This window comes from Ursus arctos, unplaced genomic scaffold, assembly GCF_023065955.2.
Source record: "Ursus arctos isolate Adak ecotype North America unplaced genomic scaffold, UrsArc2.0 scaffold_2, whole genome shotgun sequence".
Lineage (NCBI taxonomy): Eukaryota > Metazoa > Chordata > Mammalia > Carnivora > Ursidae > Ursus > Ursus arctos.
In genome coordinates this window covers 12,232,583-12,251,239 of record NW_026622874.1, presented here as the reverse complement: position 1 = coordinate 12,251,239, position 18,657 = coordinate 12,232,583, and the positions used below count along the sequence as shown (strand labels likewise).

General features: G+C 40.4%; 1 protein-coding gene across 1 annotated transcript in view; it reads right to left on the bottom strand.

The window, feature by feature from the left end:
* The window catches only part of MROH9 (maestro heat like repeat family member 9), a 183,677-nt gene that overhangs the window by 132,535 nt on the left and 32,485 nt on the right, over window positions 1-18,657 (bottom strand). Inside the window, exons 6-7 of the mRNA XM_048225366.1 lie at window positions 15,285-15,357; window positions 13,871-13,997 (exon numbers count right to left, since the gene is read on the bottom strand). Coding sequence (XP_048081323.1) covers window positions 13,871-13,997; window positions 15,285-15,357 — 200 coding nt within the window. The remainder of the gene's footprint in view (window positions 1-13,870; window positions 13,998-15,284; window positions 15,358-18,657) is intronic.

Here is an 18,657-nt window from a genome sequence, read left to right as displayed (position 1 = left end):
TGTAATAAAACAAGTCTGGGGAAAAGCTCATGGTAGAATTCCAATGGTGGGTATATGGGTGGTCATGATAAAATACTTTAAATTTCTCTGTGCATCTGAACATTTTCATAATAGAATATTTAAAAAAAAGAAAAAGCAAATGAGAGCAGCTGGATACAGTAATCCTTCACTGACTAAACTGAAGTCTTCCTTGTTGTGTCAGTCTAAAGAAAATCCTCCCATGAAAGCCACACAAGATGTTCTGGTTGTTAGAACCAATCCTCAACCCTTTGAACCAGTCTGCGCTGCTATTTATTTCTCTCTCTCTGGGGCTCCTTGCTTTTGTGTTCCCCTTTTTACCTCTACATTGCTCTCCTCCTCCTCCCTAAATAGAGGAGCTGCTCTTTCCCCTCTCTGTGATCTCTCCCTTGACAATTCCATTCAGCCTCTGGTTTTCAATAGAACATTGACTGTAACAACTAGCACATCTACTTTCAGCGCTATCTTCACTCAAGAACATCAGCCGTTCATTCTGAACTGTCTTCTGCTGGCTTCATTCTGGGTGTCCCTGGACTCTCATGCTTGGACCTCTAAATCTCTGTAATTGTATTTTGCTTGAGTTACATCACCGTCACCCTCCCAGGCCCCCTGGCCCCCTCACGCCACTCAGGCTGCCCAGCTGGTGAGCAAGCAAACCCCCTAAGTCTCTCAGGTGCCCATCCCCCAGTTCCACGCCTTATGTTTCTACCCTAGTTTGTTATTGTTACTTTCCCATAACAAGTCTGTTGAAAGCAGCCTCCTAACAGGTCTTGGCTTCCTACTTCTCCTCGTTTCCTCTCTCCTGACATTTCTTTTTTTTTTTTTTTCTCCTGACATTTCTTTTCCTAAGAAAGCCCAAGTAAACTAATGTAACCGTTCAGCTCAAACACTTCTAGTGGCTTCTTGTTGCTTGGAGAGTCAAGTTCAAGCTCCTTGGCCAAGCTTTCAAGGTCGCAATGTGGCCTAAACTAGGCATTGTAGCTCCATTTCCCAGGATTTCTATAATCTCTCAATCCCGCTTTCCAAACATATGAAAACAGTGTTTCCCTGATCCCATTCCGAGGCTCCTTCTCTCCCATTTAGACCTGATTGGAATGTCTTACAAAGTGCCCCCTGATGTTTCCTAATGGGAAGAATGTCTTTCACCTCCGGACATGTGCGGTACTTCATTTGATGTTCTCTGAGCAAGCTGGGCCTTTACTTTCCAATGTTATTATTAGTCATGTGTTAACGCATGGTTCCTCATCAATTGGCAGTTCCTTGAAAAGAGTACCTTTGATTCATCTCTGTCTCCCTCACGGCGTCTTGCAGAGAACCTTGCATATGGTGGAAACTAAATAAACCATTGTTTATCTAACTTATGAAAACTATATGGGAGAGAAACTATTTTAAATAGAAATGTGGATATTTAGAAACAGGTCATCTTTAGCATTTATATTACTATACAGTTATTTTTTTTCATGTGTGAGTTATTGTTCAACTACTTCTTTTCTTTGTTGCAATTCTCCTTATACCCATCAGATTTTAAAACCATTGGTGACAGATTCTTTTTATGCATGGATCCTAGGGTACAGTGGTATCTCTCAGAGGCCAGATGAAAGCAGAGTATCAAGAAACAGCACCACTCCATTGGTGATATGTATGATAGGCATGTTCACTGGTTCTCGCCAAACACTGTGCTCAGTAGAAGGCTGGGTGTCTTTTGGATGTTTTAGCCAGAATAGTGTTTTTCAATTCAAGCCATGTTAGGAAACTAGCACAAGGTAATGTTCGCTTGTGACATTCTCTTCTAATCTGAAATTCATAAATAGCTTCATATTACAAAGACAATCTAGTATAAATCTGCTACTCAAGAGTGCAAATAATAATTACTAGTTAAATGGGGCCAGGTTTAAGGGGAAAGTGGTCATTTATTGCAAATAAAGTATTAGAGAAGTTTAGAGCTAAACATGATCTTGGGTATTTTAAACAATTTTCATGTTAGAAAATGGAAATCTTGGGGCGCCTGGGTAGCACAGTCGTTAGGCGTCTGCCTTCGGCTCAGGGCGTGATCCTGGCGTTATGGGATCGAGTCCCACATCGGGCTCCTCCGCTGGGAGCCTGCTTCTTCCTCTCCCACTCCCCCCTGCTGTGTTCCCTCTCTCGCTGGCTGTCTCTCTGTCACATAAATAAATAAAATCTTTAAAAAAAAAAAAAGAAAATGGAAATCTGGAGAATGTAAGTCATTGGTAAGGGAAATTTGGTTAAGCAGTCTCCTGATTTCCCATCCAGTGGTCCTCACTTCTCTATAGCATGTGTTTCAAGAGAATTTGAAGCAAAAGAGTTGCCTAAAAATGATTTTTCCCTATCTTTCCTTTAACATCATCATCATCGTCATCATCACCACCATCATCATCATTTTCATTATCATCGCCATCCATAATTATACTGGATCTTACTATGTGCCAAGCACAGGGATACATAATTTGTATACACTATCACCTTATGAGGTTATATGAAGTTGTAAGAAGCCTCCTACCACCACCTTCTGGGATATCATTAATCCCATTTCACAGATGAGGAAACTAAGCTCACGGCACTGGGAATCAGATAACCCAACCACCCCTGCCTCAAAGAGTTCACAACTGAGTGCAGGAGGAAGTCACTGGAAAGGTAATTCTACTTCTCCCTCAGAGTTTGATCAGGTAGTTTCTAGTGTGCCTTTGCTCCCCACAGTCAAAATCTGATTACTATTTTGCAGTTATAATGGTGTCATGTGGGAAAGGACAGGAAAAGGTAGAGGTCTTTCCACCATTCATGTTTCTTCTTATTCTTATTTCTTATTCCAGGGGCTCCATTAGTACTCTTCACACCAATTTCCCTTGTATCTTAGAGCTATTTGCAACAGAGAGTTATTCTTTCTTTCCTTCTTTTTTTAAAAATTATTCTGTCCTTACCATATACAAACTGTGACCTGTCACAATCTGGCAACTTTAGGAAACATGTTTGTCATGAAAGCCAGGGGTTAATGCAGGTAGAGTGATGGATAGCACAATAGTCCTTCCAAAAGAGAACTGGAGGGGGCAAACAGTCATCACTGTTCTGGGGGAGTTAGTATCAGGCTGAGTATCTGGTAGCTTGAGGGCGGTTTCTTTCTCCTATGCTGGGATTCAATTTGCAGGAATACCATTTCAGGCTTCCCTTTTCTTGATGCTGAAGTGAACACAATGGTTATTTCCCCAGTACCTTGTCAGCAGAGATCTGGATTGGCCACTTTGGTTCAGTTCTGCAGCCTGCTAGCAGGGGCACGAACTGAATTGGCATGGAATTCCCTTCTGTGTCGAGTGTTGCTGTCACAAGTGACACTTGTAACAGATTTCAAAATCTGTCCCATGACTTTTTAATCATTTAAAACAAACCTGTTTTCCCAGCACCACTATTCCTACCCTCTCCTCTTTTATTTTTTGTTAACCAGCAATAGGAAGAGCAGGGGCAGCCTTGATTGTGGCCCCTCCGGTTACTGTGTTAACGACTCATTTATTTCCTAGGTACCTGAGCTTAGACACATTACCTGATTCTTCAAAGTCTCTATTTCTCTTGTAAAATAGGTGTAAAAATAGCATCCACCTTGTGGGTAAGGATTAAATTAGATGATCTAGTGCTAAGCACCATGCATGTCACATAGTGCTTAATAAATACTAGCAAATATTATTATTATTCTGTCATGATACCACCATCCAATAGACAGCTGAAACTGAAAGCAAAAGAGTAAGCAGGGAAAAAAGCCTAGGAGTAGATTCGAAGCAGAGCAAGCCAAGGACAACAGTGGACAACAGACCATTCTCTTTCCACATTTCTTGAAAACCCTGGCTCTGAAATGTCTACAAATCTTAGGTTTATGAATAAAGCCTTGCTTTTCCATAATTCACATTCAAAATGTAGGCATTGACAAAGAAAAAAAAGTCATCTTTTTAACTGCTTTTCTACAATGGACAACTGAGAAACAGGGTACAGAGAGACAGGTAGAAGGGCTAAACTGGATCCCTCCACATGTGCACCAAGACTACTCTTTATAAACAACATCTTTATAGACATTGAAGGGCTAGCATCTCTCCTTTCTTACAGGTTAGGAAACTGACCCATCTCAGCCTGCCATGTGAGCAGAAAAGATTGGAAGTGAATTTGACCTTTAAAAAGGAGGTAGATAATCTTGAGGGGGGGGGTAAATGTAGTTTCCACTTACTAGGTAACTGTGTGAGCTGAAGGTTTAGTAGATAAAATACTTATTGGCAGAAAAGTATGTTGTTACCTGGTCAGAATAGATGTCAGTACCATGTGGTGCAATTAACATTTGGCAAACCCAACCTAAGGCACCTGATCTTGATTTCCAAGCTAAGCTTGGCCTTAGTTGAGCTCCCTCTCTGTAAAGGGAGCAATGTGGTTGGTCCCTACATATCCCTTTCCACTGCTTGCCAGGAGTCTAAGTATAAGCTAATATAGCTAATACCTGGATCTATACTACAGTAATAAATAATCACAGTTTTGATGGCACCTTCATATCCCAAGAACAGCCACACCACAGTGCATTTGCATTTTTACCTCCCAAGACCTGCTCTCTCCTCTTCTATAGGAAGAAAGACAATATGGGGCAGGCTTACAATAGCACATTGATGAGGCTTAGCCAGAATAAATGGGAAGAAAATTACCCCAGGTCTATAAAACCCTCAGATTTCTTGACTAGCTGTGTGTTTGAAAGTGGGTGGGAAGGTGGAGATGGAAAAAGGAAGACAACTCCCCGCCCATCCTGCCACCCATCACTGTATCCCCAAAGATCCCTAAACCTACATTTTACCTAGCCTACTAGGAATGAGTACTGATTCATTGATTAATGTATTCAACAACTATCAATTGATTATGGTTTATGTGCAAAACATTTGGGATATGGCAATGAACAAAACAGACAAAATCTCCACCTGAGAAAAGTAGTAGGTAAGATCAGAGATTGGATGTGGGTATGGAGTGTGTGGTGTGGTGAGCAGGAAGACTGGACATATAGACCATTGCATGGACTTTGGACTTTACTTTGGACGGTATGGGAAAGCACTGGAAGGTTTTGAACACAGAACTGACATCATCTGACTTACATTTAACAGGATCATTCTGACTACTGTGAGAATTTAGCCTAAGGAGACACAAGGGTAGAAGCAGGGAGAGGGGTTATGAGGTTACCGAAATCATCGAAACAGGCCATGATGAAACCTGGGGCCAGGGTTGGCCACTGGGGGGTAATATTTTGGGTGTCACCATTATATAAATGGCATTTGAAGCCTGGAGAAAGGATGAGCTCACTTGGAGAGAGAATTCAGCCAACAACTGAAGGCTGGGCACTCCAGCATTTAGAGGATGGGGAGATGAGAATGACACAGTGAAAGACACAGAGAAGGAATAGCTGTGAAGGTAGATGCAAGTGCAGGTGCCAATTAAAGAAGCGTGTCACACAGCTGCTAAATCAAATAAGATGAGAATTGAGACGTAATGCTTGGTTTCAGCAACTTGGAGGTCATTTGAGACTTTGATGAAATGGTTCTAGTCAAGTGGTAGGAGTAGAAAAAGGAGAGTGTAAGACAATCATTTGGAAGACCAGGAGGGAGAATGGAGCAGGGAAATAAAATATGTCTACTGGGCAACATTAAGGATCCACCTGTGTTGGTGGCAGTGATTTTAAAGATGACAGCTCAGTGGTTTTGTCTTTCTCCAGTCATACTTAGCTTCATGGATGCTAGTGAAAAGGAGGCAGAGGGCTGGATATAACTAAGGTTGTGGTTTTATCAAGCAAGTTCAATGAAGTAAGAGGCAAGGCATGAGATTGGAGAGTGTCTGGAAGGGACTCATCATAGCAATTGATCATAGAAATTAAGCCACTTATGAAAAGTGGAGAGGAGGGAGAATATGGAGAAGTTCACAGGACCAATAAATTAAAGGGACAGTGACATTAAAGGATGGTTGACTTGGGTACTACTGTGAAAGAATGGGAATTTAATGTGGATCAATGCATGGGGTGTTTGTGACGGAGATTAGAGAGAATTGTAGTTATTGATAATAAAGAGGTCTACAGTGTGACATGACCGGCTGGCATGGCTGTAAAGGGTCAGCCTTTGTGCTAAAAATGAAAACTTCTATTAAAAGTTTGTGAGCCAGGTACAGTACCCTCAAAATTGTCATTGGCCCTCTTAATACTCAGGTTTAATTGTCTTGTTTTCATTGTCCCCATTCCAGCTGAATGATCTATGCTAGTCTAAGAGTATAATTATCAGACTTTCTGAAATCCATTTTTAAACTATAAAGCACATAGGAAAATTTGGGGAGGGGTACTATACCTTCCACCCACTTTAATATGGCTTCATTCAAACCATGTAGTACACATAATATGCACTCAATAAATAGTAGTTATGAGTATTGTTACTGTTCTTAATATTATTACTCATTGACATACACAGCCCTCCCTGAACTAACATGAAACCATCATAATCAGAATTTTGGCTCTTCTCTCTTTGTGAATTTCCATAACTTTACATTCTAGAGCCAGTTAGATAAAAATCCCACTATTTTTTTTTGTTAAGCAAAGAATGGCAGAATTAAGAGTTACGTGAAATGTCATAACTTAAGTGAAGCGGTATGGTTTAAATAATTAGAGCTAGGTCAACCTGCTGGAAGTAAGCTAAGTCAGACAATTTGGGCAATTGCTGCATTTAAGTGCACTCAAGGTACACAGGAATGGGTAACTAAAACTAAAATCAGTGAGCACAGGCTTCCCAGGCAGAGAGCAAGGTGCCCGGGCAGAGGGAACAGACCTGGCTCCCATGGCAGCTCCTGAACCCATCTGCAGAAATCAAACCCTGGCCACCTGCCTATGCACCCGGGCCACTACCCTGGGAAGGTCTGACAAGGATCTGGAAGGGATTATTGACTTTTATAGCTGCAAGGAAATTGGACTCTGCAGGGCAATTATAGTGTGTCAGATTGTAGAACCATTAATAATTTCAGACGTTGGGATTTGGTTCAAAGGGGAACAGTGTAGCTGGCATCAGGTGAAATATAGATAAGGACTTAGGGATAGTAAGGAAGGCATTTCTGGAAACCTGAGCCTGGCCTATGAATATCTCCTGGGGGGAAGTGGGGCTCAGTCTTTCTTTTCTTCTGTCCTGTGTGTTTGGGTTTCGAGCACTGTGCCAGGAAAAGTCAAGGCTGGGAGGATGGCAGCCTGTTGACTGGGGAGAAGGAAAGCAAAACAGGAAACTCTCCTGCCTACCATGTGCTCAGCACCTCATGTCCCTTGTTCTATGCAGTCATCACAACAATCCCTGCAATTGGTATTAATATTAATATGAAATAGCTATAGAGACTGAGGTTCAAAAATATAAGTAACTTGCCCAAAATTACCCAGCCATTTCAGCGGCAGAGCACAGCCTTGACCTCAAGTCTACTTGACTTCGAAGTTCCTATCTGTCACAATATTACTTTGACTCCCCACTGTGACCACCTCCTAAGAGCTTAAAAGTGGGCCAAGCAGTGTATTAGGCTCTGTGTCTATCTAATACAGTCTCCTCAATCCTCAGAGAAGGAACAGAGGTTCAAAGAGATGACATGCCTAAGCTCACACAACTGGTACACCCTGGGGTCAACACTAGAACACCCTGTTTGTCTTGAATCCTCACCTTCTTGGGATGACAGTGAAGCAGGAGGAAAGAGAGTAGTCGGCCCCCTTACCCTCTTATAGTTAACACATCATTTCCACATACCGCTATTCCATTTGCCCCTCAAGTAACTCCCACAGGCATTTATAATACTATTTCCATTTTTTCATACAAAAAAAGCAAGTTCAGAAAAGCTAAGTGGTTTTTCTTATAATACTTAACTAGTAAATCATGGAGAAGGGCCATGTGTTTGGTTTTTTTAACTATAAATTGAATTTATGCATTCATTCAATATCAGGTGATCTCTTCCCATGTGTCAAACTTTGTATTAAGACCTGGGACCAGGGGCGCCTGGGCGGCACAGCGGTTAAGCGTCTGCCTTCAGCTCAGGGCGTGATCCCGGCGTTGCGGGATCGAGCCTCACATCAGGCTCTTCCGCTGTGAGCCTGCTTCTTTCTCTCCCACTCCCCCTGCTTGTGTTCCCTCTCTCGCTGGCTGTCTCTATCTCTGTCGAATAAATAAAATAAAATCTTTAAAAAAAAAAAAACGACCTGGGACCATGAGGCACAGTGCTGGCTCTCAAGGAGCTCACAGTCTAAGAGGGGATGCAGCCAAAAAACCCCCCAGACAATGTCAGTAGGAAGCAACCAACACTTACTCTTGGTTAACACAGGCCCAGCATTCTGATGGGGACGTGGGACTGAGGTCTCACTTGGCAGAACTATTAAGGTACTGATAGTGGGAACTCCTTGTTACTCTCCAGAGCCTTTGTTGACAGCAGTAATTTTGTGTGTGTGTGTGTGTGTGTGTGTGTGTGTGTGTGTGAAAAGTAAAGTGTAGCCAACTTCCCACTGAAGCAAAGAGGGAATTAATTACTGGATGGATGGACAATTCTTTTCAGGGTGTCATTACCCCAAATGCCTTTCCATGTTCATGATCAAGACACCGTGCTTCTCTACTTCCAGCCTCTCAGAAAAGGCTGTTAGGCCAGAGAAGGAAGCGCGAATTCTTGATGGGGTAAGAGAAGAAAGAATTTGGGATTGTGAAAGAATGGTAAAGAGGGGGAAGGGCACAGCTTTGCATGGGCTCTAATAACAAAAGAAAAGGCTCTGATGAGAAAAAAACAAAGTAATATTTTCATAAAAATTCCTTTTGGAAGACAGCCAGACAGGCCAGGTCAACTCTAGCCTTGGAGGCCAGCCTCCATGACTATTTTGGGATTTCCAAGAGGGAAAGCCACAGGGATGAAGCCCAGCTGAAGAAGAGGAAGCCAAGAGTTTCATCAGCAAAGACTTCATCTTGACTTGTTTTGCAGGGGAAACAAAGGTGGGGAGGCCCTGTGCTCTCCCTCAGGGATGTGTCGAATATTCAAAAATATTAATTTTGGAACAACAGTGACTATGATTTTGAAAACAAGATAACTAAGCCAGAGATATAGTTGATTTGATTGGCAAAAAGTCTCTCTGAGCCCCCTGAGGATGCCCATTCCAAGTCCCCACAGGCCTTTGATAGAAAATCAAAACGACACAATACACAGCAGATGGACTGCAGCCTCGGGGTACCTCCAAATACCTAACACAAACCATAATTTAGCATGTTGGGGGAGCCCAGAATTTTTAATAATTACAAAGGAAATCAAAGCTTTATCTGACTATCCACAAACTTTTTGCTACAAGTCTACATATTATGTTCTCATTCTTGCAGCTGGCTCTTCCAGAATATAGGGATGGCTCCACACTACAATGTGCCCAGCATTTGTACACACTCGGATGCCTTGTTTCCCTATCGCAAATGCCAGGTTTACTCTTACTGCCCAGGAGCCACTCAGAATCACTAGCACTAGGCTTTGCCTTCTTTCCTGTGTCTGCTTAGTTCAAAGCTTGCCTGCACAACTCAGGAACTTCTGCCTTAGTAGTGGCTCATTTGAATGTATAATGTGTAGACAACAATAGTGGCTGGATGTGTTCATTCTCCAAGAATTAGTCATATTTTTAACTCTAGATTCAGTGCCTTAACTCAAAAGAATGACTACCAGCTAATGGAACTTTGAGGAACCAGGGCAGATCAGAGAGGGTATCTCAAAGTAGGTGTCTTCCTTATCTCTTTATATTATAACACAGAGATAGCTACTTGATCTGCTTCTGGGTAAATTCAACTCTACTTCCATGAATACACTTAAGAAAATATTTTGGTCACTCATAATAGATTTATAAACTGTGGAATCCCATTGCATAGGAAGAAAAATAATTTGTTAGCCTCTTGATATATTTTCTTTCAGTCCTAGATGCTAGGACTCAATATTGTAAAAAAAAAAAAATGTCAAATTTCCACAAAATAATTTGCAAATTCAAAGGATAGTGGGATAGATACAAGATAAAGCAAAAAGGTAAAATGTTAATGGTGGATCAGAGTATTGGGTATGAATGTATTCCCTGTAAAAATATTTTTCAACTTTTGTCATATGTTTAACATTTTTATAGTAAAATATTGGGGGAAAATATAATGTTGTTATGACCACAATTACAGAAAAATATTTGTCCCCCAACTCTTGCTTTAGGATGAGCTTTTAAAATTGGAATTACTGAGTCAAAAGTATGCGTATTTCAAGGTTCTTTATACTCACATGAAAATACTTCTCCAAACGTTGGTTCCAAGTTATACTCTCACTGGCAGACTATCTGAGACCATTGAGATTGCATTTTTAAAAATTATGAACAACTTTAATGAGCTATAATTTATATAGAGTGAAATTCACAGATATTACATGCATAGCTCAAAGCGTTTGTAAAAATGCATACACCTGTGTAGCTAACACCCCCTAAGAAGACATAGAACATTTCTATCACCCCAGAGAATTCCTTCTTGCTCCTTGCCAGCTATCTCCTGCCCGCCCAGCCCCAGGCAACCACTATGTTGATTTTCTGCAGGATTAGACTTATCTTTTTAGCCAGGGGTGTCATCAAGACCAAAGTGGGAATGTGTTCCCCTCTTCCTGATGGTGCACTTACTTTCCAGCCCTTACACTACAAAGACCCAAGCCTCCCTGTTCTTTGCTGTATGTGGGTGTCTCAGAATTGGGCCATTCCATGAGTCTAGCCTCATCCTTAAGTAGCAGACCAAGAATGTATCAAGTTCAACACCCATTAAGCTTAAGAATTTTTAATTTTTGTTTTTGAAAATTTTATGTTTTTATAGCAGCTGCAATTATTCAGAATGCCCGCACATTCAGAATTAGAATGCTCTTGAATTCAGCAAAGGCAACAACAACAAAAAGAGATCTTTACTAAATACCCAACTCATAGCAATAAATTCAAACTTAGAGACATTGTTAGAAAAAAATAATTTCCCAAATGAAAAAAGGCGAGATAGAGCTGGCAACAGGCAAAGGCTGGTCTCTATATTAGATACCCATAAAGCAGGATGGTGAGTGACAGTGTCCACATGAAGCTTTGGAGCAGTCTCAATCTATTAGGTGACACAAACTTACTGCTAATGGAAAAATCCTGGGTGCAAGTTTGCATTAGCATAATGAGGCGCCAAGCTGTCCCTGGCCTTGTGTTTTGCAATATTCTTAGCTAAGGGCTTAGCAACACCTCTTTGATGGTGGAAAAGGGGAATGTAATTCCAATTCACAGCCAGTTGTTAGATTCTTAAGTAGGGTAGTGATCCCCAACTTGTTCGGGGCTATAGCTAGAAGCCATGATGCTCTATCGATGTAAAGCAAGTATCATGGAACACTGATCTATTTCATTCTATCAAATGTATATGAACATTTTCTACTAGCAGAAAATATGTCACTGTTATATGTAAAGCAAGGGGAAGGTATAGCCGCAGTACACTATGCAGAGAAAAGCAAGGTATTATGCTCAGCACTTCTGGTTGTTTACAAGTTCTTTCTGTTTTTCCAAGTGAGCAAGAGCTCAAAGCAAATTAAAAAAGAAGACATTCTATTCACTCTTTTATTTTCCAGTGAAATATGAGAACAGAGCCACTATTTTAGGAGCTGAACACTTTTGCCCAGTACTCCGTTGAGATTCTGTTTGAGAATTACTATTTTAGAAGAAAATATTTTCCCTGAAGGACCCTGATTCTCCTTTCTCCTTCTTCATTATCCATCCTTCACTTCAGGCACATAACACGCCAAGGCTCTTTCTCCCACCCCCTTTCTAAAAAAAAGGGATGATGATGATTATTCAATAAATTCCTTTGTGATGAGATATAAATTATCATTAGGGCACAATGTTTTGTTTTGTTTTTATCATATCCAAGGAGATTTACTTTTGTTTTAATAAGAATAAATAGTCTTAGGTGAAAGGAATGAAGCTGTAATTGTAGGCATCAGGGAACAAGGTAAGGAGCTCCAATGGCAGCCAGTGAGGACAGGGAAAGGCAAGAACACCGTCCCAAGAGGCGAAGGCAACATTGCACAAGCCAAGAAGAAATGGCTGAGCGCTGAAGGACCTAATGCTACGTAAGGAAAAGAAGCTGTAGGAAAAGCTAGTCCATCTTTGGGTGGTTTGCCTAAAGCGTATACTCCCGCATTGGGATGTAGTAGTGATTAATGAAGGATTGTTTGAAGTTTAGATATTGGTGGAGTTTCACTTTTTTCCATCGGAAACTGGAGTCTCACTGCTCATTTCTCTGTACTCATTGACTTCTGCTTGGATTGATTAGTCTTTTGATTAGTATTATTTTTTAACTTGTCATTTTGAACTAATTTCAGATTCACGAAAAATTTGCAAAATGGTACAAGAATTTTGGTCTACCCTTGACATGGTTTTCTCAAATGTTATATTTTATATAACCACAGTACAGTCATCAAAACAAGGACAAACAAAACAAAACAAAACAAAACAAAAAAACAATCCTGATACAATGCTACTAATGAATCTACAGAGAAAGCTTATTCAAATTTCACCCAATAATGTCCTTTTTTGGTCCAAGATCCATTTAACTGTCATGTCTCCTTAGCCTCATCCAGTCTGGGACTGTTCCTCAGTCTTTCTTTGTATCTCATGACCTTGAAACTTTCAATGAGTTCTTCCATTTGGTTTGTTTGATGCGTTCCTATGATTAAGTCAGGATGCTCATTTTTGGCAAGGATTCCACAAAACGGATTTTGCCTCCTTCTGTGTTTCATATCAGGAGATAGATTATGCTGAAATGTCTCACTGCTGCTGATGCCAACTTTGATGCCGCGGTTAAGGTGGTGACTTCCAAATTTCTATACTAACTCACTGTTTTTCTCTTTGAAATTAATAAGTCTTTTGTGGGGGGATACTTTGAGAAAATGCAAATATCCTGTGTCTCTTTGTACTTTTATCTAGTCTTTAATATTCAGGATCATTTTTGCCTGCAACAACTATTACCGTAGTGCTGGACAAATGGTGATCTTCTGTAGCCTGCTTGCTTGCTTTCTCTCTTTCCCTCTTTCCTTCCCCTTTCTTTCTCTCTTTCCCTCTTTCATTCTCTTCTCTTCTTTCTCTTCTCTTCTCTTCTCTTCTCTTCTCTTCTCTTCTCTTCTCTTCTCTTCTCTCTCTTCTCTTCTCTTCTCTTCTCTTCTCTTCTCTTCTCTTCTCTTCTCTTCTCTTCTCTTCTTCTTCTCCTCTCCTCTCCTCTCCTCTCCTCTCCTCTCCTCTCCTCTCCTCTCCTCTCTTCTTTCTCTTCTCTTCCCTTCTCTCTCTCTACTTCATTCCCTTCCCTCTCTCCTTCCATTTCTCCCTCCCTCTCTCTTTTTCTTTCTTTCTTCCTTCCTTCCTTCCTTTCTTTCTTTCTTTCTTTCTTTCTTTCTTTCTTTCTTTCTTTCTAAATTGTCTCTATTTAGCCTTGGGAGTTCTTTCAAGTTGGCTCTTATATCTTTTCAACATCCCTCTGTCAGGTTTGAGTAGTTCCTTAATTTCTGGCACAGAATATTCCAGCCTATTTCTGTATCTTCTTTGCCCCAGCCCTGGAATTACCCATTTCTCCAAGGAGCCTTGGTTCTTTTTATTGGACAGTAATATTTAGAAACCAAAACCTGATGGTAGTTATACTCATTCTCCTGCCATTGCTTCTAGAGAGAGCAGAGAACTAGGAACTACACGTATGCACATATGTATACATGAGCGTGTCTGTTACCTATTTCCATCTATCTGTCAATAATCTTTGACCTGTGAAAGGTCCTGAGTTCATACTGATACCTTGGATTCTAATTCAATACCACAGGCTTCTTTAGCTTGACTTCTCTCTTTATTCTCTCTTCTTCTCTTTTTCTGACAGGGATAAATCTGGCTCTCATCTGTAGTATATTGTTCTATTTGCTCAATCCTAGAAAACACAAAAGATAGTTTCAAAATTCCTAACCCATACTCTTGTGTAAAACACGTTTATTAACTAAAGTACATGTGTGCTACATTTTGGGGGGAGATTTACTTTTACAGTACATAGTCAAATACTGTCTTCCAAAGTTACTTAGGCTAGTTGTTTCTTCAGTGTGCTTTGATTATTCAGTTATTCATTTTTATATAGCTAAGTTCATTGGTTACTATTTGTATTATGTTTTGAGTTTACTTCCCGCACCTCAGTTCATTTAATTACTTATTTATTTGGGGGGGTATATGAAACATTCCCATGGTTCTAAAATTTGAATTAAACAAGAGGCTCTATCCAGAGAAGTTTGGCTAATGGCTTACAATTAATATTATATATCAATTATTTATTTATATATGTGTCTCACTGGATACTATTCCAGCCCCAGGTGAATCCTCAATATTTGACTTTTCTGTCATCATCTCAGATAGTTTGTAGAAGGGAACTCTAGATATGGACAAAGTTATAGATATATAAAGAAGACATATCCTGCATTTATACAAGTATATATTTGTATGTTAATGGAAATCATTTCCTGCTTCAAAATGTTTTTTACTCAATAGTCTGCACTCAAAACCAATGCCTCCACAGCACTCCAGACTGAGCTTAAGTCATTAGGAATCTCTGTTAACACCAGGAAAAGCAGAGGCCGCTGAGGGGGGCTGAGAGAACATTCTCCAAACTCCTCTTTACCACGATCCATGTGCCTACGGAAACCAGGACACATGTGGGGCCACAGTGACTAGCTGAGTGGTCTTTCTTCTTGCTGACTGTCTGTCCTGTAGGGAGCGCTGGGGTGTGTTGAGTACTCAACCGCTTTTTCAGTCTTTGCAACACCGCATACAGGGCAGCTTTTTCCTTTTTTCTTCTGTCCTTAATATTTCAAACTCAAGTTGCAGAAATCTATTGCATCTCAATACACTAAAAATGAAGCAGCAGAAAGATAAATTAAGAAAACAGTACCATTTACAATTGCAGCATAGTGAGATACCTAGGAATAAACCTAACCAAAGAGGTGAAAGACCTATACTCTGAAAAGTATAAAACACTGATGAAAGAAATTGAAGAAGACACAAAGAAATGGCACGATTCCACGCTTATGGATTGGGAGAACAAATATTGTTAAAATGCCTCTACTACCCAAAGAAATCTATACATTCAATACAATCTCTATCAAAATATCAACAGTATTTTTCACAGAGCTAGAACAAACAATACTAAAATTTGTATGGAACCCCAAAAGACCCCGAATTTCCTAATGTTTCAAACTCTTGTTCTCCATCGGAGAGTGTCTGATCCACATTCCCTGCCACAAATTCTGAGAAAAACGTAAACACAGGATCAAAACTCCAAACGTGGGTTGTCTTCTTGATAAATGGCTATTCGTGTTCTTTCCTTTCCCTCCAAACTACTGCTGACAAGTTTTCCCAAATAACCAGAACAATTGGTTCAAAGCAAACATAAACCATTTAGTGAATAGCAAATCCTCCCCAAATCCCTCCTAATCACAGACAGCATGAGTCAGGAAGGAAGTAGGATCCTTACTGGAGGAGATGGTATGGGGGAGGGGGGCTAACAACAGGCTCTGCCCAGAGAGTTAAACTGGGCCAAGAGAGCTAGGACATAGTCTCACAAATGCACGCACAATCTTGGTCTTTGTGTGTGTGTGTGTGTGTGTGTGTGTGTGTGTGTGTGTGTGCGCACCCTAGACTCTAGTATTATATTTACTATTATATGAATATATAATTCATTCACTTTTATATGACTATAACAGAAGATAAAGAAATCATGGTAAAGCTGAAAGAATGATGAATTTCAGATAATTGTTTTTCCACAAGAGTTATTATTAATGATTCAACATACCCCTAATATTGAGGCACTGTGTTCTGAGAAGCATTAGTCAGTTGGAATACTACACTGGAAAAATGTACTACTTAATGCCAGACAGAATGTAATGATTCTCTAGTATGGTATGTGAGGAAAATAATTCACCCGAGGTGTTTGCTAATTATGTTATTTTTACAATGTCAAAATTTAAGCCATTTGAATCCTATTATTTGACTTCAATGTCATAGTTGCTTACTTCTAGTTCTGTGTTTAAATCAAGTCTCTAATTTCTACCAGTCCTTGTATCATGGCTTCTCCAGTGCTGAGGTCTTGGTTGGCTAGCTTTTTGTTCCCAAGTATGTTTCAAGATGCTCTAACAGGGGTTACCTTCTCTGAGTTCCTGTAAGCATGAAAACCTGTGTCTCTTGCATTTGTACCTGGACAATCTTCGTCTAGCAGTGGAATCCTTCAGTTTCATTTTTGCTACCTGCGGATTTTGTAGACATTGTTCCCCTATCTCCTGGTATGGATTGCTACATTGTCAGGTCTGAATCAATGAATTTCTTCCCCCTTCGAAATGATTTTAATGTCTGTTTTGCTTCTGGCCTGGATGTTTTGCCATTCATTCCTTCTCCTTCAAGTTCAATAACTTTACTAAGATGTTTTTCCAAGTTCATTCTTTTGTCTCTTTCTCCTAAGACACAGTTTGACTTCCATATCCAACACAGCCTTGCTCCCCACTCTACATCCTTTCTGACCATTGGTCTTTTCCAGTCTTTTCTGTAGTAACTAACTTCGTAAGATGTGTCCTGGCACAATCTTGCCTCAGTTAACACCCAAATCCATCCTTTTTTTTTGCCTCTGAGGTAGAAGTTGGAATTCCCACGGGGACTCCCTAGGCACCTGTACACATTCAGTGCTTGGGGTTAACAGTCCATGGAGGTAACCTTGACCGGGGGAGTATGGTGCATAGAGGCTGCCCCCTTCCCTCTTGAGTGCACATCCCATTCAGTGGCTCTGAGAGTCCCGCAAAGACGCCCAACTTGAGAAAACCCACACTGGCTTGTCTTCCTTCCCTCTATTCTTCCCCAGATAGCTGCCTGCATGCAGGCCTCGTCTCAGCTTCTGCTTTCTGGAAGAAAATTTATTCCTCCAAATATGTCAAAGATCTGCAACGTTTTGTTCATTCTCTTTTTTTTTTTCTTCTGGTTTTCTCCTCTATTAATGTGTTCCTATCTTCACTTTTTTTACCCCCACTGCATTTACTGAAATCTCCTCAAGCCTGCCCCAAGTTTTGAAACAAATTTTTGCAGTCCAAAATGACTTAAATCTTTAAAATGATATTATTTTTCTCTTTTATTTCTTTCCAGAGTTCTGCTGTCTACTCTTTACTCCTTTTAGAGGTTATCCTCTCTTCTTTGAATTCTTGTTTCTCCCATTTGTATCTTTGTTTTTTTTTAACTTTCAAAGGATCACGATGCATGTAAGGGGATTTAATTTCATGGTGTATGTACTTCATGTGCTTTTCCTTATGTTTTTTTCTTTTTTTAAAAAATAAAATCATTGCTTTCTATATGCCTGGTTCTCATGCTAGTTTCTTTCTGCATAGATGTCATTTTTAATGAGTCTACAATCTGCTGGAGAAAGGTGGGAAGGAGGGGAGTGTGAACAAGGGATGCTGTCTGTATTTTGGGGTCTGTGTTGCTTCCCTCTCCTTGAGTGACCATCTCAGTTCAGTTTCAACATGCAGATGGATTATGTAGCTTCCAGCGGTGCTGTTTATACTATTCCTTGCATTGCATTCTCATGGGTTCTATTTCTCTTCCTCTATTCACCTTATTTTTACCTCTAGCAGCCTCTCTCGGTCAGGAGACTGGATTGTAGATGGTAGCTACTCTCCTTGTGTTATTTTGTGCTATTTAGCTGGACATTTAAAGAGACAATCCTTGATTTTCCAAGGGCCAATACCAACCCCTAGAGTTCCTTGCCCTAATTAAAAAATTACAGAAGATTTTCAGGTTCCCGAATTGTGGTCCCTAACCAATAATGTCAGCATTACTTATGAACCTGTTAGACGAGCAGACTCTCAAGTGTCACCTGTTAAGTAAGAAACCCTGGGGGTGGGACTTGGTTGTCTGTACCTTAAGACACTCCCTAATTCGTTCTGATGCATACTAAAGTTTGAGAGCAACTCTTTAGAAGAATCTCTTCCTCAGAACAAAAGTGGAGAACATTTGTCTTAATTCTCACCATCTTCCCTCATTTTGGTCCAAATTACACAGCACTTGGGGCTTAGAATTATAATTTAGGGTTCTGGCTTGCTTTTTTTTTTTTTTCATAAGTAGATGGAGAGCATTTTTCTCTTAATTGCTTTTAGTGTGACTCAAGGGAGAAGGCAGGAATAAAAAAAAATGCACTAAAACCCACACTTTTTAACTGGAAGGCAAGTTGCGTGGAAAAGGATAGGGCCTGGACCTAGAGGCTAGAGGCCCAGCTCTGGTCCCACTTCTGCATCTGATTAGTTTGTGACCTCTGACAAGCCACTTGACCTCCTCAGGCTCCTTTGGGCATGTAAACTCCATGCCTTTGAGCAACAAAAGTGCTCCTTGTGTTTTTTCCTTAGCTCAAGTTTAAGTGCCTCCGGTGATAAGGTTTCTGTTTCCTCTCCTATGACATGTCATCACTGGGGAGAGCTCACTGCCTTAGCTTTGAAGCCCGAACTAGTTCTAGTCTTAATTCAGACTTCTTCATGTTCAGAGATAGTGATCCTTTCCTCCAAGCCAGGGCAATG